The sequence below is a fragment of the Leptonychotes weddellii genome, chromosome 5 (genome assembly GCF_054177405.1).
Source record: "Leptonychotes weddellii isolate Sample4059 chromosome 5, ASM5417740v2, whole genome shotgun sequence".
Classification (NCBI taxonomy): Eukaryota; Metazoa; Chordata; class Mammalia; order Carnivora; family Phocidae; genus Leptonychotes; species Leptonychotes weddellii.
Window position 1 is genome coordinate 140,164,515 of NC_138373.1, and position 27,939 is coordinate 140,192,453.

Here is a 27,939-nt window from a genome sequence, read left to right on the forward strand (position 1 = left end):
TGTTCTCTGATTTCCAAGTCTAAGGGTACAGATCAATTTTTGTTTATAATAAATAAACCTATGGAATTAAATGACTCGAAAAGCCTCCTCAAGAGTGTGAACTTGCCCATAAAGATGTCACAAACTTTAAATTCTATCAGCTTAAGGAAAATATACTGGGTTGATATTAGATGCAGATGTACTCCGCCCAGAGGAATTGGCCTCAAGATCTCAGACACAGTGACTGTGTTTTCTAGTTCTGATAACAATGCTTGTGACAAGCTACTTCTCACAGGACTGAAGACAGATTGTATTACAGCACATGGAACTAAAGGGAAAATGCTTCGAGTCTGTATGGGTGGAAAAGGCTATTCTTCTGTCCCAACTCAAGCCTAGTGGGTCTGTGGGTGGTGGTAGATCAGTCCCTGAGCCCTGGCATTAAACCTGGGGCCTCAGAGTCTCCCCAACTGAAGTCAATGCAGTCATCCACAAGGGACACAGTGACTGAACAGGGATTCCTAGGCTGCTGGTCCCCCCAGCACTGGGAAGAGTATGGGCCCAAGGTTACACCTTCAACGTTAGCCCCAGCATTTGGATTTTGAGAGACTTCTAGTCCTGCTTTGATGAGCCTTGCTTCAAAGAAAACATTTTATCATAGAGTTCTATTGGCATCCCTTCTTTTTCAATGAGGGATTACTGCTAATGCCCATTAAGTGAGTGACTCATGCTGTCTAAGTATTTGTTCTTCAGTGGGGAACAATATTATTTGGAAAACTTTATGCAGAGATATTTGTCAAGTTGTATAATTGACTAGAATGTCACTTAATTGGAAACATGTTTGTTTGATCTATGGAAGGTCCCCCTTTAACAAATGGCTAACCGTAGCCATCGGATGAGTCCTGGATTCTTGGTGGAGATCTGAAATCTCTGGATGCAACCAGAATGCAACACACTCTCTGTGAGTTCTGCTGTGTTGCCACACAGGCTAAGAACAAAATTAATCAGAGGCTTTCAGTCAGACAGTGAGTTTCTGCTGAAATAATGATAGCTTTTGTGAGGGAGTAAGGACAGAAAGCAAATTAGAAGAAGGGGCCAGCAAATTAGAAGAAGGGGCCAAGAATTAGTCCATTTACCGTGATTTTTAGATCGAAGGACAGTTTTTATGAGATGTTCTAGAAAAGATATTATTTTTAAGACAGACCTTTAAAAGCAAAGAATAATTAGTTACTACTAATAAAAATAATTTAAAATAATTAATGGCATGCAATATGCAGCGACTGGACTTGTGGAGAGAAAGTGGCATAGAGAGTAGAATGAATCTCTTTTGAACCAGCAGAAATTTATTTGCTTTATCTTTCAGGTTATGAGTGTTTCTTAAAGTTTTAGAATATAAAATTCAAATCTAAGAAATTCTCTAGAAGATTAAATGATTTTTCACTCATTTTGGAAAAGAAATGTTCAGGATGCCAAATATAAGGTGAAGGCATGATAATTACATGTTACCTCTTCATTCTTTCATTCCTTGATGCCATTGGACATAAATGAGCAGTAAAAATGAAATAAGTAAAGTATCAGTATTAATACCATTTATGCAGATCTAGTTGATCTCTTTGGGCCTGAATACATGGCAACATAAGTTGGCCAGTTTTTATAGAAAATCTATGCCAAGTATATAAATAAAACAGAGACAACTTAAGATTAGATATAAACTCTGGATAATAAAATTTTGATATTATAGCAGCCTACTTAATAAAACAAATGCAGTGTCTTCAAGAATGGGATTTATATATGCAGCCAAGGAATAGAGACAGGGAAGCATAATAGAGATAGGAAACTAAAACTGAGAACTCTAATCTTTAACAGTGAATATGAGCAAGATCAGGATGGGAGCCTATTTGTTATCATGTCCATATCCTGAGCTGACTAAATTTTCTAAAATGGAAAGCCTCAAAATGCTTGGGAAGTTTTTCTCGGTAACGCAAAACACCCTGAGAGTCCTCATAGTTTCCCGCATCCAAACTTTAAAAGACAATGACTGTGGAGCTTGACTGGAAACAAGACAGACGTATATTTAAAGCAGAAGGCATATCTGTAAATTCCTGATGGATGTCCAAATAGTAACAAAGAAAGAAAATATTACCTACCTACAACGGAATTTCATTTATCAAAGGTTGAACGGGTAAGGTATCTTTAAGAGACCAACTTACGTTAATAAGTTCAACCTCCCAGATTTTTTTCAACAGGTCCATCGATGTGTAGCCATTAATTAGAAAGGCTTTGGTGTAGTCACCTAGCTCAATGGAATCCAGCCACTCAGCGACAGAAGTGGGATGATAGCCATCGTGGCCAATGGGTCTCATCTGTAATAAAGAACACCACATTAGGATGAGGATTACTTTGAGTTCCGACAAACAAGATGGATCTTGCCACTTGGAAACTTATCCGATTTGAAGCAACAGATCTTTGTGGATAAGAAAATAAGGAAAACCAAAATACTTTATGCACAATTCTAAGTCACTAATAATTTTCACGCTGAATTAGTTTTCAAAAGTGCACCCAGAAATTTCTAACTTAGCTGCTGCACCAACTCCATATTTGAGAAAACGAAATATGTCAAACTTCTGTTCATAGACATTATTGACATTCTGTTGGATGAAACTTAAAATCATGGCAGTTGAGCAGTATTAAATTCAATGCTGAAGGCACAAGGAACTGTACTTCCAAAATGTAGATGATAATTCTCATATGTGCAACATCAAAGCATGTGAAAATACTGCATGACTCAAACATCCAAAGGAATGCATGCTTATGCAAGACATGTAGGTAGTGCAAACATGCTGGAGAAACATACTGCAGTGTTAAGCCAGGAAAAGAAGAGGCTTTTTGGTGTTTAAAGACCATGTGTTCTGCATAGACTCTACAGTATGTTAGACATGAATAGAGAACTTGCTGGCAGACAGGTTCCTATTTTTTGTCAGCTATATACAGATTTTTTTTTCCTTTGGGAGAACAAAGAAGTGTGACAGCGGCATAACGTTTCTGAGTTTAAATTGGAGTGTGAAAGTAATTTAAGCAAGAGAAACTTCTGGGTTTAAAATTTTGTGTGATTATTCCAGTCTTTTTAGCTTTTATTTGAAGTTTTGGTTGAATTTCTGGTTCTTGGCTTTTGAAGTAAGTCACTTCGAGGACTTGCGTTGCTCTGCATGCCACGCCGTGGATCTAATACTTCCGTCGTTACGGACAACTGGCACCTCACCAACCTGATGTTGCAATTCAGGATGGGAAAAGCAAAACTGGGCAAAATACATAGGTTTCCCTCTTCCTTCAGATTCAAGGAGATAAATATTAATGGAAATCTAGATGACTCTGATTTGTGCGGAGAAAAGATTAGTCTGGCTGTCAGGGATTCAGATTTTAATCCTAAACATGGTAGGCTTTCTGTCACTATGCAGCGTTCTCATTTTGGAGGTTCTTCTTACTCTTGCATTTGTTTGTTTGTTTGTTTGTTTTGGATTTGAGGTGTTCGTTAGGGATCAACACCTACGCAAGGAGGGACGAGAAGGAGGGTCAGAGAGAAGAGGAGTCGGACTGTGATGGGTCCTGACGAAGCCTCTGTGAACCCAGTGGGGAGCCCTAGCACAGGTCATGCTCCTAGAGGTCCCCTGCTGGCAGCATGACTGGCCCTTTGTGCCCCACGCTCTCCGTCACTGGATGCGGCTGCCATGGGAAAAGCAGGACTCTAGTGGGGCCGCCCCCCGCAGCGGAGGCAGATTCTGCAGGTGCTGACAGCTGGAGACTGTCTGCTGACTACTCTCCTTCCTTGAAGAGAGAGCTGGGAGGAGCATGTCCATGTGTTCCAGAAGACCCTGGACCCAGATTCACCCAAGGTTAACATTTGGCCACATTGGGTTTCTACCTTTTTCTCTATACCCACTTCCTCATTCACATGCATGCAACACACGTTTTATTTTAGGTGAACCACTGGGAAGACAGTTTTTTCCCCTGAACCTTTAGCAGACATGATGAAACTTCACCCCTTGGTGTTTCAGCATGCATCTTCTAAGAGCAACGACATTCTCCTACATAGCCACAGAAACAGCACACTCAATAAATCTAACATTGATCCAATTATATTACCTAATATACAGTCCATATGTAAATTCCCCACATGTCCCCAAAATAGAATTTGTAGCTGTTTTTTTTTTTTTCCCCTCCTGGACAGGCTTAATCAAAGATCAAGGCAATTTTATATATATATATATATTTTAAAGATTTTATTTATTTATTTGAGAGAGAGAGAATGAGAGACAGAGAGCGCGAGAGGGAAGAGGGCAGAGGGAGAAGCAGACCCCCTGCTGAGCAGGGAGCCCGATGTGGGACTCGATCCCGGGACTCCAGGATCATGACCTGAGCCGAAGGCAGTCGCTTAACCAACTGAGCCACCCAGGCGCCCAAGGCAATTATATTTTTAAGTATTTCTTCTGCCCTTTTATCTCCCTTTTCTTCTTCTGGGATTATATTTACTCCTTCATTTTTAAATTACCTTTCCTCCTCTCCTCTTTCCTATTGTTCCACTCCCCAATCTATTTTACACTTTGAGGTTTAAATGTCTTCTATTGGGAGTTACAGTATAATTCATCATTTGCATCAGAGTCTGAACAGCATCAAACTTTTGTATGTCACTTGTACTTGGACTGACCCATTTTAGCTACTCACTGAACATTTGTTCAGTAACAGTTAACACAATATTTATTCTGCAATAGCTACAAATGTGAACGACAACTCAGAGTTTGTAAAATGAAGTTTAGTGGCAGTTGCAAATAACTGAATGTTGTTTGCATAAAATTGGAGATTAGGATCCAAAGCAGAGGCACAAAGGTACTAAGTACCTACATATACCATAGAGTTATAAAAATATCGGGGCTAGGGACTTTCTCCGGGACTTATGAAGAGATGGTTGAACCAATGCTACTATCCTGACTAATCCCTGCAGCCCTGGAAACTCCTTGACTGCCTCAGCTGATAGAAAGAAATAATGGGAGAAAGGGCAAGAAGGAAGGAAGAGAAGCTCACTGGAGTTGAAATTAACAGCTTGGCAAGGTTTTACTGTTAGCCCTCCAGAACCTGACCACCCCAGTGGCAGATCCTGGGGATGAGCTTAGGGAGCCTTGAATCAATCTGGGGTAGAGTCAGATGTCCCCTACCAGAGAACTCTGCACTGGGGTCCCCAGAGGTCAACCAAAGCGCACATGCACACACACACACAGAGCAATCCCTGGCCACCTGCCATACAGATGTTGGCTGATGGTCCCAGTTAGCCAGTGATGAGCAGGGATGGGGACACCAACCAGAACTCTGCAAAGCAAACCCAATTAGTAGAAAAAAGTTTGTTTTTCCTTCCAACCCCTTCTTCTTCCTCCAGTGGCAGGAAATTTGGAATCAGAAAAGAGAGATGCCAGTCCCTTGGGGGAAGCCTAAACTTGGGGAGCGGTGGTGGGGGAGGGATGAAGTGAATAAAATTAGAGGCTTACATGGATTGGAAGTGAGTTTTCAATATTTTACATGACTGGAAAGTTATTGGCTATGTCTGAATGACATTAAAAATACTAAAGAGAGAAGCAGTTGAGCTTGGTTGAAGGCAGGATCGGAAAAAAGGCACATCAGTATCTGACTGAATGCAGACTCTCAGTAATGTGGTTCCTCCTGTGAGGCAAGTTCTTCGTGAGCAACCTTGAGGAGGTGAGAGGGAGGAACATATTTGGTGGGAGGATGAGAGATGGGGACAAGGTAGACAGCAAGAGTGGAGAGAACCTGGAAATGAACACACTGACGTGTGCCGGGGAGGGTTCATCCAGCCACTCACTCAATAAATATTTAGTCAGTGCCTGTTCTGAATGTTGTGGAGCAGTACAGAACAAAACAGTCTGAGTCTCTTCCTCAAGGAAATTATAACTCTTAATTAAAAACTATGCAAACAGATGACCAATAAATTATGAAGGCTCTACATACCTGAGGAGAGGAAAGCGTTAGAGCCAAATGAAGTTACAAAATTAACTTACACGTATTTAATGATATGCAGAATGGTTACTGTGCTGCACAATAATTTCTTTTGAAGCAATTCTTCCATCTGTTCCTTCATTTCTGTTCTTACTGCCACTGCCCTCTTCGGGTTCTTGTTAGTGCTTACGAAAACTAATGCAATAGCCTTCCACTTGGCCTCCCACCTTTGGTCCAGCTTCTATGATGCTGCTGCATCAGTATTCCCAAAAGCCAGGCTTTTAAGTCAACACTGGCACAAAAACCTATAGTGACTCCTTCTTCTTTTTTTTTTTTTTTAAAGATTTTATTTATTTGACAGAGAGAGACACAGCGAGAGACGGAACACAAGCAGGGGGAGTGCGAGAGGGAGAAGCAGGCTTCCCGCTGAGCAGGGAGCCCGATGTGGGGCTCGATCCCAGGACCCTGGGATCACGACCTGAGCCGAAGGCAGATGTTTAACGACTGAGCCACCCAGGCGCCCCTATAGTGACTCCTTCTTGATAAAAGTGAAAAAAAAATGAAAATGGCCTATTCGAGAATTCTAGGGCAATTGAGATCAGGTATAAACTTATCTTTCCAACTTCACCCTCTACTACTCTGCCATGTGTACCCTAGTACATACAATTAGACACAGGTGCATGTCTAAATAGTCTGTTAAGCTACTAGCCATGCCATGAACATGAATTGTGTGTGCAACACACTATTGTATCTTTGCTCATATTATTTTCCATGCTTCTAAAGCTTTTGCCTTTATTTCTGTAGTGTTTTTCCAGGATTAGCTTCTCTTCTTGAACTTTAAGATACAAATTTCCAAACATTTGTAGGATACCTCACAAAGATGGCCCATATAGCTATCACACAACACGAGTCAAAACTTTATCTCCTTCAGCTCACAAACTGGCCCTCCTTCTGTGTTTCCGATGTCAGTCAGTGGGGAAGCGTCCCACTATTGCCCAAGTAGATGCTTACTTGATAAGTCATCTTACTTTCCTCTTTCTGTTTTTCTGTCATGTTTAATTAGGCCAACAAGTCTCATAAATTTGTTTTCAGTTCCTTGCTTCCAAAGTGAACTTTGGAATCTGACAATAGTATCTACCCCAAGTGTACACATTATATGATTGCCTAGCACAAGACTTTGAATATAACAGGTCTTTAATAACTCTTAGTTTTCTTCCCTCGTCACTGCTCTAAATTAGGCTCATGCTTATTTATTTTTATTTGTTTGTTTGTTTGTTTGTTTTGCCCATGCTTATTTAGAAATTGCATAATATTGAGTCCTTTGGCTGCTAATCTTTTCAACTTCCAATCAAGATTCTTCTTTCCTCTCTCGTCCCTTTCTCTTTCCCTCACTTCCTTCCTTTTCCATCTTATTTTAAAAAGGGTTTATGTCTGTTAACTTATTTATACCACCCCCACCCCAGCTGACAGCTACTTTTCAGAAATATATCTAACAAGGTCACTCAAGTAGATTGAATTGTTTCCAACTCTTCACTTTCTTCCTGTATTAGAATTATGCTTCTGTGCTCTTTGCCAAGGGATCTGCATTGTATGCCACTGTGATTGAGTTACTTCTCCATCCCATTGATGTTGGCCATGTACTTGCTTGGCCTATGGTACAGGTAGAAGTGTCAGTGTGGCAATTTATAGATGAGGCCTCTCCACTCCTGTGATCTACTCATCCTTTGTGTTCTTATGCTCTATTACAAGAATAACAAGTGGCTGAATCGTCACACAACTGCTGGTCCCAGGAGAAAGATGAAGACTTGTGGAGCAAACCTAAATGTAAAACCTTGGAGTCTACCCTGGCTCAGTGGAATTTGGGCAAGTCCAGCTTAAGTTAGATGAACTACAGCTGTCCCACAAACCCATGAGTAAGAAGAATAAATATGTATATTTTTTGTTGCTATGAACTACTGAAATTTTGACATATAGGGGAAAACTGACTAATACAGTCACTCTTTATTTCAAAACCCTTGGTATTTATATTAGTTAGGGTTCTCCAGAGAAATAGAGCTAATGGGATGTGTATACACACATACACAAGTCTGAAATCTTGCAAGTCCAAAATCTTCAGGGCAGGCTGGCTGGCTGGAGATGCAGGAAAAAGCTGATGTTGCAGCTCAAGCCTGAGAGCGGTCTGGAAGCAGAATTCCCTCTTATTCGTGGAGGACCTCAGTCTTGTTCTTATAAGGCCCTCAACTGATTGGATGGAGTCCATCCATATAATGGAGGGCTTTACCGCTTTACTCAGTCTGCTTTACTCAGAGGTTGCTGATTTAAATGTTAATTTCATCTAAAAAAATACCTTCATGGTGACATCCTAGACTGGAGTTTGACAGAATATCTGGGTATTATGGCCTAGCCAGGTTGACACATAAAATAGCCCAAACTCTTTATGAGTCCAAAGTCATCTCCATGAGACTGAGGAAGACTAGGGATGCTGAGCTAAGCTAACATCAACATCCTTCCCAAGCTTTCTGGCTGTTATCTAGTAAACACCTATGTCCTACATCCTTGCTAACCCTAAACTAAGTAATTCTTTATTTTAGAAGTATAATTTTGGAGGGCATATCCATTTTATAACTAGTATAACTCTGTACCTTTGCTCCTGCCATTCCCTCTGCCAAGAATACTGTTTTTCCTCTGTTCTCTTGTTGAAATTCTATCCTTTCTTAAAAGGCCCTTTTTAAATATTGCCTGTTCTGTGAAGCCTTCTCCAATGCTACCCTTACTCCCAAGTCAAAATTAATCATACCTTCTCCCAGATTTTTGTGGTAATTTGCATATAATTCTGTTATAGCTAGAGATGTGAGTATCTGTCTTCTTCATTAGACTCTCACCATTTTAGTGAAGAAACAAGGTCTTAGCCATCTTTGTCTCTTAGGTCCCAGTGAAGCATCCCATACATTGCAGGCATTTGCCAAATGTTTATTAAATTAAGTGATTTAATGAACACATGAAGATAAAGTGACAAATTCAGTGGCATGGTGTCCACTTATAAAGGACATTTGTATTTTGTGCTACATCTTATGAAGATGAAGGCTATTTTTATATCTAATATTAATGTTGTACAACTATTTAAAATGATTACATACCAAGAACCAATTCCAGGTAGTATGCTGTGTTACGAAATGCACCGGGCTTTGTTTCTATAAACCAGCATCTTGGCTCTACTGTTAACAAGCTGTGTAACGATGGGCAAGTTACCTCACCTCTCCAAGCTTCAGTGTTCTCATCTGTAAAATGATGGTGTTGGGCCAATGATCTCAAAGTTGCTTCATAATTCCTACATCTTGCAATTCTATCTTTTGTAAGTTAATATCAAATTAGTGTCAGATTTACTTATCCAGTAAAGAAAAAAGAAGCCCAAAGGCAAAACTTAAAAAAAAAAAAAAAAAAAGGACAACAAGGACATTTAGGCTGAAGTTCAGACGGCATCCACACTTCTTTCATGAGTTGTCAGCAGCATCCACAAGGAGCACTGCGACTGCTTTCTCAAATTACCAACGCTGAGACTCTTTTCCAGTAGGAACACCTGCAGAACAGAGCTAGACAGAGAGTAGCAGGGGCTGTGAGGCCTGCAGTACCACCGAGCATGAATGGGAGTCAGGCACAGTCTGTAGTCTGAGAGGCAGAGCGGTGGGCAGGCATTAGGCATTCCTAACAGAGCTTCACAACAAGTTGATCTGATTCAACTTGTTGAATCCCAAAGTGTGGGGAAAACCCAAGCTGGGACAGAAATTGGAGTTAGCAGTGAAAGAAGCTTTAGTCTCAAAAAAATTGGGATACGTTGATACGTTTTACTAAATACCTTCCTTGTTGTTCTCGGTGTTTTGTTATTCTGCCCAAATGCATATGTTATTCTGCACTGACTTTCCTCTAGGAGCCTCTTAAAGCAAATCTGGCCTCAGAGAGGGCATACTGATAACATCACAGGCTACCTAGCGTGCAGAGATTATTGACCCAGGGCAGTGTGCTCTGTGGAATCTGGGGTGTTAAGGGAGCCAGTTAGGGGTCAGCTGAACAGGTGAGGCTCTGGGACTGCCTAGTCTACCTCTGTCAGGGTAACCCATATTTTAAGTGTCTTACACAGGTAAGAAGAGGAAGAAGAGCTCTCTCTGCTTTAAAAAGAAATGTTTGAAAACCATTGATTTAGAAGATTTTTGTAAGATTACACCACCACTACAGTTCTATTTCCTCTTAATTTCTTAGTTTTATTTGAAATATTCTGGATTTGTCATATTTCTATGGACACATATGTGTTGCCTGTGATTTCTCCTCTTTGCCTGAAACCAGCTTTGTCTGTTCAGACAAGGATAGTATTTTACAAACTGGTGGAGCCACAGGATGAAAGCTGTAGCAAGAAGGCAATAAAAATAGGAAAAGGAAATAAAAAGAGGGAAAGATATTGTATTATAATAGATTTGGGATTACATAACAATTTCTGGGGTGCTGAGATGGCTCAGTTAAGCATCTGACTTGATTTCGTTGGCTCAGGTCATGATCTCAGGGTGGTGAGATTAAGCCCTGCATTGGGCTCGGTGCTGGGAATGGAGCCTGCTTAAGATTCTCTCCCACTCCCACTGCCCCTCCCCACTCTCTAAAAAAATAGTCCTGAATACAATAAGTTGTTAAGTCAGCATTATGATATTGGCATGGTAATTAGATCAAGAGAATAAGGAAGCCCGGAAGTCAATAACAAATTAGATATTTTTATGTCTGAAAATTGTTACCAAATTGAAACAGAGATCCCTTGTTGTCCACTAAAATCTGTTCCCTCCTCTTCCACAGTAACGAGGCTTACTACAGACAAGATACACCAAATGAGTAAATAAATATCCAAAAAAAAAAAAAACAAAAAAACCCCACCAGCTTTGCTTCTGGTTGTTTCTATGAGAATATATTTGAGCCTGTGGGAAGCTAGTGAAAGTGATGCATGTAACCTCCAGGTCACCTTCAACCTAAAAGATAGGTTCCTTGCTCTAGAAGCAATTCTGTTTTGTTTTGTTTTTTTTTTTCATCCTCATGAGCTGGAACATCAGTGCCTGCAGCCCAGCTTTGACTACACTGGCAAAATAATAACCTAGAGTTTGGGAAATGCTTCTCAAACCTGAATGTACAAAAGAATCACATGGGAAATCTAGTTAACATGCAGGTTCTAATTCAATAGGCTGGAGGGAGAATTTGAGATTCTGCATTTCTAACAAGCTTCCTGGTAATGCTAATGCTGTCAGTCCGTGGACCATGCTTTGAGTAGCAGTGCGTTAGAGGATGACAGAGCGACAGATGGAGGGTCCCGGGTCCTTCCAGAATCGCAGAGAGGAGAGCCAATTTGTAAACCTGGACTGCGTACTTCAAGACTGTTACGTGGGAGAAGTATATGTTCTATTCTTTAAACCACTACATTATGGAGGTTTCTATTCTAGCAGCTTCGCCTTTCCTCTAATACAAACAGAATTGAAAATAAGGTAATTTCATACATAACATTTAAGGAAGCCTATGCTTCCACTTGACAGTACGTCACATTGTCTCTTGTTTTGTGAAGTCATTAATTTTCATAGCCCTTGCCATTCAAAGAAACCTCATTTCCTTTAACTGCATTTGTTGGCATCTTTCTGTCAATCACACTAGCATCCCTTTGTGGTAACTACACAAGATGTAAGAGGGGGAAATCGTGGGAAGACCTCAAGTTTCTGGCTTTGAGTCCTTGTACCCAGGTACATGGTGGTGTTACTAGTGGAGAAAGAAGAGAAAATAGACTGAGAGGACACGAATAATTTTGAGACATGAGAAATTAAAGATGCTGTGGAACTGCACTTTAAATTTGGGGGAGAAATCCGAGGAGACATGTAACCTTGGGCATCATTCGCAGGACAGGTGGGAGTCTTGGCTCCTCCACTTATCAGCTGTATGACCTTGAGTAAGCTACTCAGTCTTCCTCAGCGTCCATCTTCTGGTTAGTCATGTGAGCGATAAGAATGTCTACCTCTGGGGGAACCTGTAGGCACGCAGTGAAACAATGCATAGTACTTGGCACACAGAAGCACTCAATAAATCTTAGTTATTTTTATCGTCAGTGGGAGCTGAAATCATGCATGGATGAGACTGCGGAGGTTATGCACCGCGGGAAGAGAAGTGGTGTGAGGACAAACCAACACTTTCAAAGTGAAAGATAAGAATCATACCTGGGAGACCAAAAAAGCAATAGTCAAGACAAGAAGGGAAGTGGGGGAAACTTATCTTCAAAGAGGGTGTAGTTAGCAGTGATGGAATGTTGCAGAGAGGTCTACTAAGATGAGGAAGGAGAAGCGTTCATGGGATCTGGCAGACAGGTCACCAGGATTTTATGAAAAAGAGCCTGGAGGCAAGGCTGCCCTGGGTTGAGGTGTAAGTTAGAGATGAGAAAGCAGAAATTGCCATCAGAGCTATTCTTTTAAGGAGTCTGCATGGGAAGAGGAGGAGGGAGATGGAAGGTTTTAGAAAGTATAAGGAAAAGGCATGGGGAGGAGTGAGAACTGAGGACTCAGGTCTGAGGAAGGTCTGAAATATAAGGGAATAAGAGTCCAAGGGTGTGGGGCACCACTCAGTCATTGGGTGTCTGCCTTGGGCTCAGGTCATAATCCCAGGGTCCTGGGATTCAGCCCCACATCTGGCTCCCTGCTCCTCGGGAAGCCTACTTCTCCCTCTCCCACTCCCCCTGCTTGTGTTTCCTCTCTCGCTGTGTCTCTTTCTGCCAAATGGATGAATAGGATCTTTAACAAAATAAATAAATAAATAAATAAAAGAGTCCAAGGGTGCTATGGAGATTGAGATGAGGTAGAGGGTTTTGCCTTTTGTGTTGGGATTTTGCTGGCCTTTCTTGGAAATTATAGCATGAGAGGCATAGTTGGAGTAACTTTGCGGTTGATAATCTTTGTGTTAAGACAGTTGTAAGGGTCTAGAAGCTACCTGCCTTGGACTCAGTGAGAGCTGGATCCTCGTATGTGAAGTACCGGTGACGGTCCTCATGTGGGCAAGGGCAGCTATCCCTGGGTACAAACACACAAACCTGACTATCATTTATGTAAACCTACTGATTGCAACAGCCCTAATGCACCGAGCTCAGAGACTTAAACTTGCCTATGAACCTGCAATGGACCGTGGCTTCTCTCTTCCCACTGGATGTACTTTGTACTCTCAGACTCCCTGATACGACTTTTGTAATACAGACAGCTGATATCATCAGGTGCCTCCCTCTATTCCTGCTCCTTGTTCTAGCCTCTTCTGCTCTGTCCTGCTGCTACCCAAGACTCGGACTAACAGCAGCCCTGAAAATAAACCAGGGCAAGCAGTGCTGGCAGGCAGTTTGCTGCCAAGTCCAAATGCAGGTCTATCGAGTAGTGTGAGGATCAGATCTCCTATAGGCTTTGAGACCTGGGCTTAGACATCACTGTGCTGTTTCATCAGTGGCTCTTAAAAGACTGACTGAACATGAAAGAGAAAGGTAGATCCACTGACCATGGGGCCCCGGAAAAAAGTCTATCCATCACCATCTAAGTGCTATTGTAGCGCAACTTGGCTGGGAGAGACACGTCTACAGAAAGGATAGGACTATTAATGATAAGAATGTCACCTAACAATCACATGAGACTTTGAAGATCCCAAAGTGATCTCACATGCATTATCTCATTTGTGAGGGGTTTTAGGTGATCTTCGGGAAAATACCCTTTACAGAGCCTGAGACTCTGGGTACCCCATGTAATGAGATTCCTTCTGTGGGAACTGAAGGGATTGATACACTGTGACTATTGTTAGGAAATGAGGTGTGATAGGTCTCTGGTTGTACATATGAGGCAGGGGAGGGAGACATGCACATGTACAGATCGCTTGTTCGAAGTCCCTTTGTTTACAATCATACTCTGTTATGGATACAATTTCTATAAAAGAATAGGAAGAAACTTAAACCCTCAGAGCTTCCTAAGTGAATTGTGTTTGGATGTCATTATGGACGTACAATTGCAGATAATGGTAACGTCTGTATTTTTTCCCCGCCAGCAACTGAACCTTGCCGACAGGGGGTCTCTTGAGTGTTCAGACACTGAACAGCTTTAGGCATAGGGCAGGAGTGTTCAGACACTCCCAGCTTTAGGCATAGGGCAGGAACAGGGAGGGAGTCATAGCTGGATATTACTCTGTACTACATTTTGGGGGAATAAAGGTAAAGTGCTTTGGACTGGGCACCGTCTCTTAATGCCCTGTGATTCCTATTTCATGAATAAAAGAGACAAACTGAAGTCTAGCCCAGAGAGGCCCTGACGTTTCCCTTCTTTTGACAAGCCTTAAACCATGGAGTAAACTGCAAGTGAAGCAATGGACAACAAAGGGTGCATAAATAAGTAATGTTTTCAAGACACAGGGGCGATTGCCTTCCAGGAGCACAGAAGAGCAGGCTGGTGAACCAAGTAGAAGCACTAGCCAGACTAGTTCAGCCTCCAGCCATCAGGGTTAGGGGGCACCCCTTTTGATCAAAGGCACTGGACTGACCACAAGTTAAAGGAGTGAAGCTGCCAAAACAGACAAGCTCTACAAATCATGGTAGGAAAAAAAAAAATGACAACAATGGCAACAACGACCCAGCCGTCTCTTTATCGCTTTGCAAGCAGTGTGAGTGGACCACCAGTCAGACCCGGGTCTTTTCGGCTTCCTCTTAGGCACACACAGAGTGACTGCCATTAACGGCATCACCGAGAACCGGGCAGTTACCTGCCAGATAAGACCTGTGGGGTCATAGTAAAGAGATCAGGGAACCACTGTTCAGTACACACGTGAACATGGTCACTGGAGTCGAATGATATTATTGAATGGTTTTGTTGTACTTCACTCTGAAGTTTTTGGCGAAACATTTTTCTTTTAATTCAGTAAAAGGACATGTTTTTACCATCTTTTCACTTGTAAAATCCTTGTTGCGATAATGTTGACCCTAGATCCTTTTGTTAAATACCACTATTTATTTTGATGTGGTTCCTTGCTGCAAAGCTCTTTCACAAAACACGAGCTCAGATTAAAGATGAAGGGGATTTACTGCAAGTAGAATAAGGTGCTGAACAATGCTCACCATCATTCACATTTTCAAGCTCTACCAGTGATATGAATTATACTTAGAAAAAGATACAGAATCACTTTTCTTTTTCCCACTGATGGTACCTATCTGCTGACATTCATGTAGACATTCAATGGTTATGTAGCACACTTAAAACAGACATTTTAAATGCTACTATCAGTCAGGAAAATTTTTGCATGTTATTAGTCCCAACAAAAAAATTCCCCAAACTTGAGTCTTCAGAAAATAATGAATGTTCTGAATGCCAATTCCATTTATTTGATATTTAAAAACCATGTCCTTTCTCAGAGCCTCCAGGCATGTGCATAATCAACATCACCCACTGAAGTACTTCAAACAGATAAATGTACCATAAAACCAAAGTTAGCAGTATACAAATGAGTAACTTACGTTCTGCCTGGGTAGGGAAGGACAAAGGATATCATTCAGATGGTGGCCAAAAATTAGTATAGGAATTACAAAATTGGAGACCTACCACATATTCATCTATCCGTCCATCCCTCCATCCATCCATCCACACATCTACTCATTCATTTATTCACTCAAATACTTACAGCATGCCTACTGTATTCTATGTACTCTTCTGGATGCATCAGTCAAAAAACATGTAAAAGTGCCAGTCCTTAAGGAGCTTACCTTCTAGTGGGGGAGACAGATAGTAATTAACACACATAGTAAATAAGGAAATTATGTCAGAAAGTGATATGTTGTGAAAAAAGGAGAAAGTAGAGCATGAAAGTGGACGTGCTAGAGAATGTCTGTGGAGTAGCTGGGTCTGTGCAGGGCAAACAGGGTGGTTAGGGGAAGCTTCATTCACAAGGCAAGATTTGAACGGAGACTTACGGGCAGTAAAGTGGCTGTGCTGGCAATCTTGGCAATCTGGGGGAGAAGATTCTAACCAAGTAGCAGGACCAGGAGAGGCAAAGGCCCTCAGGAAGGAGTGACCCTGGTGTGTCCTCAAGGAATAACAAGGAAACCAAAGGGGTTAGAGCAGCATGTGCAGGAAGAGAGGGGTGGGGAGCAGGTCAGAGAGGTAGTCAGGGGCCAGAGAAGGTAAAGCTCTGAAGGTCTTGGAAGGCTTTGGCTTTCATTTGGAGAGAAACAGGGAGCTGGTGTGAGAATTTGAGCAGAAGCGTGGCACGGTTTAGCTTACGTTGCGGTGGCGTCACTGCAGAATAGCTCCTAGGGAGGAGGCAAGAGTTAGGAGGAGGGAGACCTGCGCAGAGGCCGCGGAAGTAATAATCCAGGAGAAAGAGGCTAATGGGTTGGACAGGGTGCTGGAGTAGTAGAGGTGGTGAGAAGGGGTCAGGTTCTGGATGATTTTCTGAAACACAAAATAAACTGTTCCTTGTTCTCTAACACAGACTGGGAATCTGTCAGCTTGATGGCTATTGCTGTGTGGCAAGGATTTCAACTTGCATAGAACCATATTCACCTATCATGTGTGGGAATGTATGGTTAACTGGCAGGGTTGGTCTGGCATGGGTCTGTTTTCAATGAGGGATTCAGAGTCCTCCAAAGACTCTTCTGCTCAAAGAAGGCAGCCAATGCATATGTATTTGATTCAAAGGACAGTAGACAAGTGTCATAGGGAATGTTCGATTCTGAGTGGATTTCAGGATCGGGCGCTCTGACTAGGCCCTGGCCCAGCTCCCATGGATCAGCCTTAAGAAGAAGGAGCCTCAATAAAAAAGTTGCCTCATGAAACATTTTTGGGACATTGGGAACAAAAGGAGTCAGCATAATTGGCACTGGCAACTTCATCAGCCAGCAGAGATGATGCTATATTTTAGACACTGGTGCCCTCAACATTGGGCACCAGCGCTTGGTGATGGTGCCCACATTGGCAGGCTTCAGTGGCACTGGCAGAACATTCTGTTGGCACTGGTTAAGGTGCTTTGGATGGGAAGATACTGGGCACTGTAGCCAGCAGCACGAGCATCGGTACCTTTGACATGCTGGGCACCTGCAGCTATGAAGCGGGCTTTGGCAGTCGTTAATAGCAGATTTGGCACCCCCAGCAGGTACTTACAGCACTGAGAGCACTTTTGGTAAGTCCTGGTGGCCTTGCTTCAAGCTCTGATGATAAGCAAGAGCAAGAGAGGCAGAAAAGAGCAGATGTCACATGGTCAGTGAGTGGTCTGGTTAATGGAGCACGTGTGATGTGACACACCCAGAACAAATCATTAGGTGGGATTTCAGCAAGGTTTAGAATACACAGAGAATTGTAACCCCATTTTGAAACGCTGGCTGGAGTTGCTGAGGACCCTTTTGTTTTTATAGTGAGAGACTAATCTAAGAACTATTTCACTACCATTGGCACTTACAATAAACAATATCTTGGCCCTTATGAAAATGTTTCTAGCCTCACAGTCTTAGATTTTTTTGGTCAGTTCAGAGTTTGTTTGTTTTTTTTTTTAAAGATTTTATTTATTTATTTGAGACAGAGAGAATGAGAGAGAGCACATGAGAGTGGGGAGGGTCAGAGGGAGAAGCAGGCTCCCTGCTGAGCGGCGAGCCCGATGCGGGACTCGATCCAGGGACTCCAGGATCATGACCTGAGCCGAAAGCAGTCACTTAAAGAACTGAGCCACCCAGGCGCCCAGTTCAGAGTTTTTAATTACCCAGACATTGGAGTGGCTTAAAATTTTCAGCTGTACTCATGTGAATCCTCAGTAGAGAGCTCTTAACAACAGTTTTAGTAGTTATTATTTATTTAATTCAACAATAAATTTAATGCACAAAATATATATGTCACATCATCCTAGGCATTATCAAAATATAAAAGGGCCTAAGGTTTCCTCCTTCCAGGAACATGTAATTTCCTTGGGTATATATTTGAATATAAGGAAATAATTAAGTGCCAATGTTTTTATAAGCTCCAGAAAAGAAAAGAAACTTGAGTGGATTGGAGAAATTTGGGAAGAGCCTCTTCTATAGTTTCTCTTGGGGTTAATATATGGAAAAGGAAGTGAATCTCTCCTCTCTCTCTCTCTCTCTGTGTGTGAAAATGAGTGTGCATGCACAAGAGACAGACAGAAAATGGATGAATATAGGCATCCATTTCTCCTTACTGTCTCTAGATCTAGCAGGAACACAGGAAGCGTCCTCTGTCTGGAGTGACTTCCTCAATGCTCTATTTAGCGAAAAATACTTATTAATTCTTTGAGATTCAGCTCAAGCATCATCTACCTATCCAGAAAACCTTCCTTGACCCTCATGTACTTAGCCTTTCCCTCCTCTGTAGCAAGTTTTTTTTTTCCCCACATAGTAGATTAGTTTTTGACATATTTGTGTCCAAAATGTAGGTAGAACTCCTTGAGGCAGGGACCAAATGTTATCCAGTTTTGCATCCTCATCTCTGAAGCTAGCAGAGGGCCAAAACGAACTGACTGTCTGATTGAATGGTTGTACGAATCATAGATTCACTGATGAACTCTGGGCATGTGGGTGTTTGCAGACATTATGTGTCTGGAGTTGCCCTATTCCTTCATCTGGTTCCAATCCTACCGCGGATGCTAAGGTCTTGGGATGCCAGGTCAATTGTTACTTTGTGTCTACATCAGTAGCACTTAAAAAAGTACTCTGTCAAAAGTGGACACCAGCAATGTTTACAGATGATGATGTAATTGAGTCCCAGAGGTGAAAGGCAGGGAAATCAATCTTCTCTACATCTACGCAATAATCTCTTGTACATTTGTGGAGAAAATTTCACATTCAAAAATTTCTACAATACATTTACCTCTTAGTATTAAGAGTAATACAATTCTAAAAGTAATACAATTCTCCGTGTATTCTAAACCTTGCTGAAATCCCTCTGTAAACACAACCCTTTCCCAACAAGCAGTGGTCTCTAAGTAAAGAAGCAACTGAGGGTTAAAACCGGCGATGCATTGAAGAAAAAGCTTTTAACCTATTGGGACTCTGGGGTTCATAAATAATAACCTTAAAGATCATCTAAAGGGTATCTATTTAGCACTATGCCATCACAAATTCATATAACAAGTAAAGCTAAAATGTATTTTCTCTGGAAGACAAGAAGGAAGGAATCTGGCAGTTTCCTGAGTACTCATTTTCTCTGATAAGCACAGTAGTTATCTGCTAATTAAAAAAAAAAAAAAAGCTGAACTTCTTATTAAAATAGAAGATGCTAGATCTGTGGAAGACAATAGCCAGTCATTTGTCTAAAGGTGGAGGCGTTGACAGGCTATCCACAGAGCAAAGACATGTGATGCTCTGGTGATTGAGGCAGTAGAAAGCAGCTGAGAGCACAGACCCTGGAGCCAGGCTGCCTCGTTCCAATTCAGACTCAGCCACTTCCTAACTGTGTGACCTTAGGAATGTTACTTAACTTTTCTGTGCCTTAGTTTCTTCATCTGTAAGAGAGAGAACTAATTAATTTTAAGATTTAAATGAGTAACTGTGGAGTTAGCCTAATAGTACCTACAAAAGTGCCTGGCACGCAGAAAATTTCTGTTTAAGTGTTGGCTGTTAACACAGGTGTTTGCCTACAGTGTCTTTCTGAGCATGCTCAGGAACATCCTGGGCAATGTGGATTCTTATGTAGTTCTAGTGTATTCACTATGGGTCTACAGATAGACCATCAGATTAGAACCCAGAGTCAAAAGATGGAAATCTGAAATCTCATTAATCACCAACAAAGAAAATTATCAGAAAAAAATACCAGGTAATGAAAAAGTGCTTAGCTTAGGGTAGGAGACTATTAACTCTGTTGCTAGTTTAGCCTGCTCCATTGAAGCTGAATATGGGTATCTTGCTAGGGTTCAAAGTATTTGACTTACTATAGATTGAAAGGCAAAGTGATGGATGAAATTCATAGCTGGATTAGTGGCATGGGCTGTATTTCAGAGGATGGTTATTACAAATGAGAAACAAACAGCATATCTATCCATGTGAACAAGTAAGCAAATGTTTTGGGTCACTTTCTGCTCAGAGTATCATGAGCTATCTCAAAATTCCCCACAGCAAAGAAGTTTTTAAGGTGTATAGGAATAGCTTTTTTTTTTTAAATTATGTATGTTAATCACCAAATCACCATACATTACATCATTAGGGCTTTTTTTACTTTTTTATTGTTATGTTAATCACCATACATTATATCACTAATTTTTGATGTAGTGTTCCATGATTCACTGTTTGCATATAACACCCAGTGCTCCATTCAGTATGTGCCCTCCTTAATACCCATCACCGGGCTAACCCATCCGCCCACCCCCACCCCTAAGGAAAAGCTTTTTGATTCGTCTGCCTCCTTCTCCAGGAACCCTCTCCTGATTTCCTGTACATAAGAGACCTTCCCTTACATTTAACATCCAGAGCTTGTATTTTTACTTTTATTATAGCTCGTGCATGCTCTGCTTTGTGTTAAAATCACTTGGATATTGATTCAACCTCCTTTGCTAGACTGTAATCTCTTTGAAGGCAGATACTGTGTAATTTCATCTTTTTTTCTCCTTGCATTGTGTCTGAAACATAAGTAGATGCTCAATGCATTTGTACACATAATCGAACACAGACTTCTCACTTGAGTGCTATTGATCAAAAATAAGAAATACAGCCAAATTATATTCAACTATTAAGTTAGCACTTAATTCAATTATATGGTAAAGGGGGGGATGGCACATTCAGAATGGTGGATATGTTCTTTTATTTATTTATTTTAAAGTTTTATTTACTTGAGAGACACACAGAGAGAGAGAGAGCAGAGCAGAGGGAGGGGTAGAGGGAGAGAAACTCAAGCAGACTCTGCACTGAGTGTGGAGCCCCAACCAGGGCTCTATTCCATGACTCTCAGATCACGACCCCAGTCAAAATCAAGAGTTGGGTGCCTCACCGACTGAGCCACCCAGGCGCCCCAGGTATGTTCTTTTAGATCTCTTCTGTAAATTTACATAGTTTTGCTTTTCTATGAAATCACAATGCCTTTAGCAATTTACTGGAACTGCACTGTTAAGGCCTGCCCACTCAGCTTCTCAGTTCACTTCTATGCCATCCTATGCCGCATATCTTTATTGAGCCCTTGCTGTTCAAAGTACACTCTGTATCCATTCCTCTGCCACTTGCCACTTAGTGTATGGAACTGATTACATTACCCCCTAAGAGATGCAGGCAGGATGCCCTCTCAGTATTATGTTTATTCATTTAATTTCTTAGATAGGAAGGCCCTAGTTATGATTTTAAACACCTTTTCTTCTAGCTCCTAATGGGTTCAACAATAATCCTAAATGTAGTAAAAAAAAATGATTAATTTAGTGGATGACAATCAGATTCAACAGTTTTGCCCTCTTCTTTATCTAGAGAATGAATAATTTGTTCTGTGAGAAATCCACAAGTAAGAATGGAAAGCTCACCGTACAATGCATTTTTAGCCAGAGACTTATATTAGGAAGTAAGTCCATTTTTGTTACTGTGTGGCTCCAGGCAAGAGCAATAGCAAAAATTCACTGAGTTTTGCTAATTTAATGAGCATTACTGAACAATTACAAGTGGTCATTCCTACTATTAATTTAGTGCTTCTAAATGCCAGGCACTTCCTAGGGATTTTTAAACTTAGAACTCACCATAACCTAACACGGTAGGTTCTACTACCATCTCCTCATTGATGAGGAAACTGAGGACTACAGAATTTAACAACTTGCCCAAGTGACGCAAGTGGTAGGTGGCTAAACGAGGATTAAATTAGGTTAATTTAACAGCTCACAAGAGTTCATTTTTGCCAAAATCCAAGTTCTTTGAAGGTGCCTTACTTGGAGTATTTAGCTTAGTCATCTCAATATCCCCTTAGTACCCTTAGTGTGCTTTGAAATGTAGTGTTTAGACAACACAGAGAGGTGGTAAAGAATCTCAGGTTAACTGCCTGAGTGTGAATCCTAGTTTGCCCACCTAAAATTGAAATGCATTTATACATCCTTTTCACTCTGTCTACTCCCTGTTTAATTAATTTTTCTATAACACTTATCATTACTTGAAATTACATATGTTTACTTCTTTTGGTCTGCACGCCCCTGTAGGATGTAAGCTGTAAGAGGACGGTGACTTTGTAGGTTTTGTTTCCTAACATCAAATCCTCAACACCTAGAAGAGGACCTGGCATGCAGTAGGTATTTCATAATAGATCTATCGAATGTATAAAAGGAGGTTTACTTTGCTTATTGTGTATGCCTAGAGTAGTAATTTTTAATGGGATGAGGGAACCTCACTTTTGCCTTGGTTCACCTTCAATTTTTTAAAAAATTTATTTAGTAAACATAAATATAGTACATAGGATATGCCAGGCTCCATTTTAAGTACTTTACAAAAATTGACTCATTTAAGTCTCACAACACCCCTATGAAGTAGGTAAAATCAGACTCAGGGAATCTGGCCATGTTCCCAACCATTATACCATGCTGCTCCCTAGCTGATTCTTCTAAAAATGTCATCTCCATGGAGCTTAATGCTTGAAAGATGTGTCTTCATTCTCTCCTAGAGAGTGCCCTTCTCTCTTGCCCACCTTTCCTTCCTCTCTACCCAGATTAAAGAGGAAAATAAATAAGATTATTTCAATTATTTTATTTTATTCCATTATGCTTTTCCTTCTTTGAAACAGCAATGGCTACTGTTAGTAAAGCTTTTCTAAGGCCACCTTCGAGGGTAAACAAGTGGTTTGACTCCCAGTGGGCCATTGGACAACTGACATGGTCTATGTCTGCCTTTCTTCTTTTCCCTGTCTCCTTCCTACTTTTCTAGAACTTCTGGATCCCTGGCACAATCCTTCCCTTCCAGCCTTGAAAGGCGAGTTTAGTGATGTATGGAGGTTGCAAAAACCACCTTTTAAGCCTGAAACTTAAAAAAAGGCCCAATAGTATAAACAATTCTTTTTCTTATGTTTAGTCATTTTGTCCTTTCCTGTCCTTTTTACAGTTTGTCTCACAAATACACCGGCGTCCTCAGAGCCTTGGGTCTCTGATATAGCACAGTATTCTCCTGGGAGGCATTTGTCATGAGCACAGCCACTTGGGATTTAGTTTCACTTCTGTCGCTAAGAAACAATCTGCCTCAGGGCAAGTCATTTAATATGACCTAGACTTGGTTTCCTCACCTGTGAAAGACTCAGGAGAGATATTGAGCTGGATGTTTTAAGGTCTTTTGCAGCTCTAAATTGTGATCTTCTTGGAAGAATTATGTAAGGAAGGGAAAGTGCCCAGATATCAAAGTTCCTCTACTATTACTACTGATTGCAGTCTCACTCCAAGGGAGCCATTGTTCTTTATTAAATTGGGGTGAACTCCTCAAAACTGAAGAATGACAGCTGCTGGGGATGGCAATAAATCAAAACCTATTTATTTGCAGAATTCCTCCTCTATTTCTCTGTAAATATCAGGGGGGATTACAAGTAAAAATGATATTTCAGCTCTCTGGTCTACATAATAAACTCTTCCAAGATAAATTCATTTAAAAGAAAACATTAAAAGACCTTCCCCCTTTAGCTTAGGAGGAACATAGCAGTCATCTTGCTTTCTGAAACTGCAGAAAAATCTTGGAACAGAGCATCAGTAAGTATGCTAGGTCTGCACTCCTCTCACACCCAGCAGTTCTTGGGATATCTATGCAGCCCAATCAGCTATAACTATTTCGTACTCTGTATGTACTGGGCTCTGTCATTTCAGAGGGCCCAGAGAACTTTATAAACACCAGCCATTCCTTCTCCCAATGTACTCCTGAACAACAGACTAGTTATTGGTCTCCACGTGTAAACAGAAAGCATGAGGCATAGGGGGAAGAGGTCACTCTAGGAAAATGCAGGCCATCAGGGTTGCTAGGCTAAGAAATAATAGAAAAGATCTGAATGATTTGCTGTCACTTTAAGATTTATATACTACAAATTGCCTAAGTTTTTCACTTTAAGGTCAGTTAGTCTGTCCGCCTTCCCTATTCTCCAACAGCACCAACTGTTGGAGATAAGAATTTCTCCTGAGAAATAAGTAAGCTTTTACACTGACCTGACTGATCTAAGTGAGCATATCTGCTTGTCACAGAATCATAAAACACTTGCAGAACTGAATGGAACTTGAAAGGACTCTCAGACACCACAGTTTGTCTCACCAAGGACCAGACCTAAAGGAAATAGAATACCCTATGCTTTGGGTTAGACTGTGGGTCCAATCGTCTATTAACTTTAAGACAGGGCCCCTAATGCTAATGGTGCATGTATGTGTGTGGGATTTTGTTTAAGAGTCTATCTTTAACTGGATGTTCATAGGGTGGTAGGCCAACATTGGGTGGCACAAAGTTTAAGACATCAGCTGGCAAAAACAAAGAAATGTAAGTAAAAGAATGAGGGTAGATGGAGAGTGAGTGACGGCATAGGGGAATGATGAGTTACCCTGTCAAATGTATCTTGAGAGCTTCTGTGCCTGCAGCCTACATTTTGTCATTGCTCTTCTGAAACATAGCAGAAGAAACAGGAATGAGCTTCTATCATTTTTCTAAGTGATAGGGAAGTAAGACTGAACCTTCCTTTCTAGACTTTAAAGAAATTACATTGGTTAAACACTTTTTCCCTAAAGCTTATATGCATCTTCATCAATCATCAAGACGAGAATTAACACACATCTGAACTTTAAGGAACTTGAAAGAACTAGCATCTTTAAGAGCATGGTTTTAGACAGGAAGCCAAATTGGGGTAATGGCACTTCCATAGTACTCCTTTTGAGCTCTGAAATAATCCATGATCCCATTGTAATAGCTATAACTAACTCTGGTCCTCTGTGATTTGTTTTATTAATAAAGTGTTTGGAAACAAAACTAGTATTTTTGGAGGGACAGGGTTTGTATTCTTCAGTTTGCCAGTTTCCACCACTCCATATTGTCTTGTCTTTAATAGTATTTGAGTTCTCAATCCCTGTCAGTTTCTCTCTACATCCCTGCTCACAAGCTTTTTTTTTTGGTCAACTGTTGCTTTTATCTATTTGTTCTGAACATGTTTTAAAAATTTATAATGTTTTATGGGATTGCTGATTTGTGTGTATCACTTACATCAGTGGCGTTTAGATCATGAAGTCTTTATGTGTAACTGGCACATCTCTGGGGTCTCTAATTTGTGTATCATTGTATCATATCATGCTATTTCATACCTAACTCTTCAGACCAGAGACATGTACCTCTTTTTTGAGTGGCGATTGCAAATGTGGCTTCTAAGTCATTTAATTGTGAATATCATAGTCCCATGAAGATGGCCCATTGAATAAAAGAAGCCCTTTTTGTTGTTATTGCTGATAGGTTATTCCACTTTAACCACAAATGTGGACCTGGAAACTAGACTCTAAAGTGGACCATTATAAAGTGTATTTGCAGTGAGCAGACTTCCGAGGTGATCCCCCAGTGATCCCACCTCCAGCTATTTACTGCATCTGTAAACACCTCCTCTTGTATGTGATCTTAATCTAGTGACTTGATTCTCATGAATAGAATATGGCAAAAGGAGGGCATGTTACCAAAGACTGTGACTTCCATCTCCCTAGCCCTTTCTTGTCCTCTCACTTGCTGTGCTGTTGAAGCCAGATGCCTGTTGTGAGATACTTTATGGTGAGGTCCACATGACAAGGAATTAAAGAAAGCCTTCAGCCAACAGCTTATGGAGCACTGAGGCCTCAGTCCAAAAACCTCTGAGGAACAGAATCCTTCCTACAAACAACCACGTGAGTGAGCGAGGCAGTGGGTTCTTTCCACTTGGGTCTTGAGATGACTGTAGCCCTGCCAGAGACCTAGAACCAAGGACCCAGCTAAGCTGCTCCTGGATTCTTGGCCCACAGAAACTATGAGACGATAAATGTTGTTTTTATATGCCACTAAGGTTTAGGGTAATTTGCTATATAACAATAGGTAGCTAACACAGAATCTTGTTTTTCTATTGGAATAACAGATAACTCTGTTTTATTTCATTTTGTTTGTTTTTTGTTTTACCAAAATCTCAAACTGAAGATAAGAAAGGGGATGATTTAATCCAACCAGAGGTGTTCAGTGTCATTCAGTGAAAAAAATAATTGAAAGTATGTAGCCCAACGAATACTGGTTAAATTGAATTGAACTTAGAAATAATGAGCAGCTGAAATGTAAATGTTCATTATGCAGTAAAGCAGAAGTAGGCTAGCAATGATGAGTAAAACTATGAACACCAGAAACTGTACTATGATCAAGAGTCCTGTGATAACAACACTTACTGGACATCAAATATTGTTGAGTTTGAGTTTTAGAGAACTCCAACATTTAACTGAGGAAAATCAGCAGGGGAGGAGAGAGAGCATCAGAGAGGTAGGAAGATAGCCAGGTAATGAGGAGGCCAAAATAAGATAATACTGACAGTTGACATGAGTATAGGAACCTACTAAAGCTGAAGTGGGGTGAAGGTGGAAAGGGGCATATGGACTTTCTTCCCTCCTGGTTACTGATAACCTTAGCACTGGTTGTGTGGGGTGGTATAACACAGGAACTAGTTAGACCCAAGTAGGCTGAAGGATCAGTAGGAGCAGAGTAAAGGGGATAGTGAGTATAAACCACTACTCAAAAATTCCAAAGATAAAAAAAAAAATTATTTGGAAAGAAAATATTGAAAAAGAAGTGAGCATGTGACGTAAAATTTGCTGGTGTGCCGAAATATCTTCAGGGTGAGAGAGATTAAGAGAGAAGACACACGGGTTTTGACCCAAGTCTTACAAACCTTTAAAATGAAAATGCTCTGAATTTCTGACTTCCAAGTATCATATTGTCAAAAGACAAAAGACATTATGCCTTTTAAAAAGGATTTTAGAGGATTATCCAAATACTTGGTCATATGGAATTTTTACCTGGAAAAAGGTAAATTATGTGTTGCAAATAAGTAATCAGATTATTTCCCCAAGTCTAGGGGACAGAAAAAGCCCAATATGCTTACAGTTTCTAGGGGAGTAAAAAACAAGCCACCTTCTCATGAAACTTTTGGTATGTTTCCTTTCTTAAAAAGAGAAAAGGGTAAAATTTGATCTTCAGAAGTTCTGGGAAACTTTTAGACCTAAAAAAGACTGAGCTGGGTTTGGTGAGGAAAGTGGAGACTGGGTGAAAATGGATAATTGAGCTTTGCTACTAAAGGTCAAGCATTACAAAAGACAGAGGGAAATTATGAGTGGAAGAGAGGAATTAATGTGCTTACTGTTCTAACTATGTCTATGCTTAGAATACATGGAATAGGGGCGGAGCAAGATGGCAGAGGAGTAGGAGACCTGGATTTTGTCTGGTCTCAGGAGTTCAGCTGGATAGGGATCAAACCATTCTGAACACCTACAAACTCAACAGGAGATCGAGGAAAAGAATAGCAACAACTCTCTGAACAGAAAAGCGACCACTTTCTGGAAGGTAGGACATGCAGAGAAGTGAATCCGAGGTGATATTTGGGAGGGTAGACAGCGGGGGAGGGGGCCTCCGTTGGCCGTTTCTGGCAAGTGATAGAGCAGCGGAACACAAAATCGGAACTTTTAGAAGTCTACTCCGCTGAGGGACGTTGCTCCAGTGGCTAAGCGGGGGGTGGAACCCTTGTGCGACAGTGTGGTCTCAGGACCCTCGGGATCACAGAAAGACTGGGGATGCCTGAGTGTGGCAGAGCTCCCAGGTATCGGAGCAGGGAAGCCAGCTGCAGAGACGGAGCTGTGGTGCGGGCTCTCAGCTCAGAGTTGCCATAAACCATGATCTGCGGCACAGTCAGGGCTCTGCTCCTCCAGCAGGGACCCAACAAGTGGCAGATCTGGGGAGACTCCCCTTTCTCCCCCGGGAGGAGCAGCGCAGGAGCG

General features: G+C 41.2%; 1 protein-coding gene across 14 annotated transcripts in view; it reads right to left on the minus strand.

The window, feature by feature from the left end:
* The window catches only part of ANKS1B (ankyrin repeat and sterile alpha motif domain containing 1B), a 432,537-nt gene that overhangs the window by 284,740 nt on the left and 119,858 nt on the right, over window positions 1-27,939 (minus strand). For all 14 annotated transcript variants that reach the window (XM_081822238.1, XM_081822237.1, XM_081822236.1 and 11 more), the window contains one exon: window positions 2,187-2,339. In XM_081822238.1, the coding sequence (XP_081678364.1) occupies window positions 2,187-2,339 (153 nt within the window). The remainder of the gene's footprint in view (window positions 1-2,186; window positions 2,340-27,939) is intronic.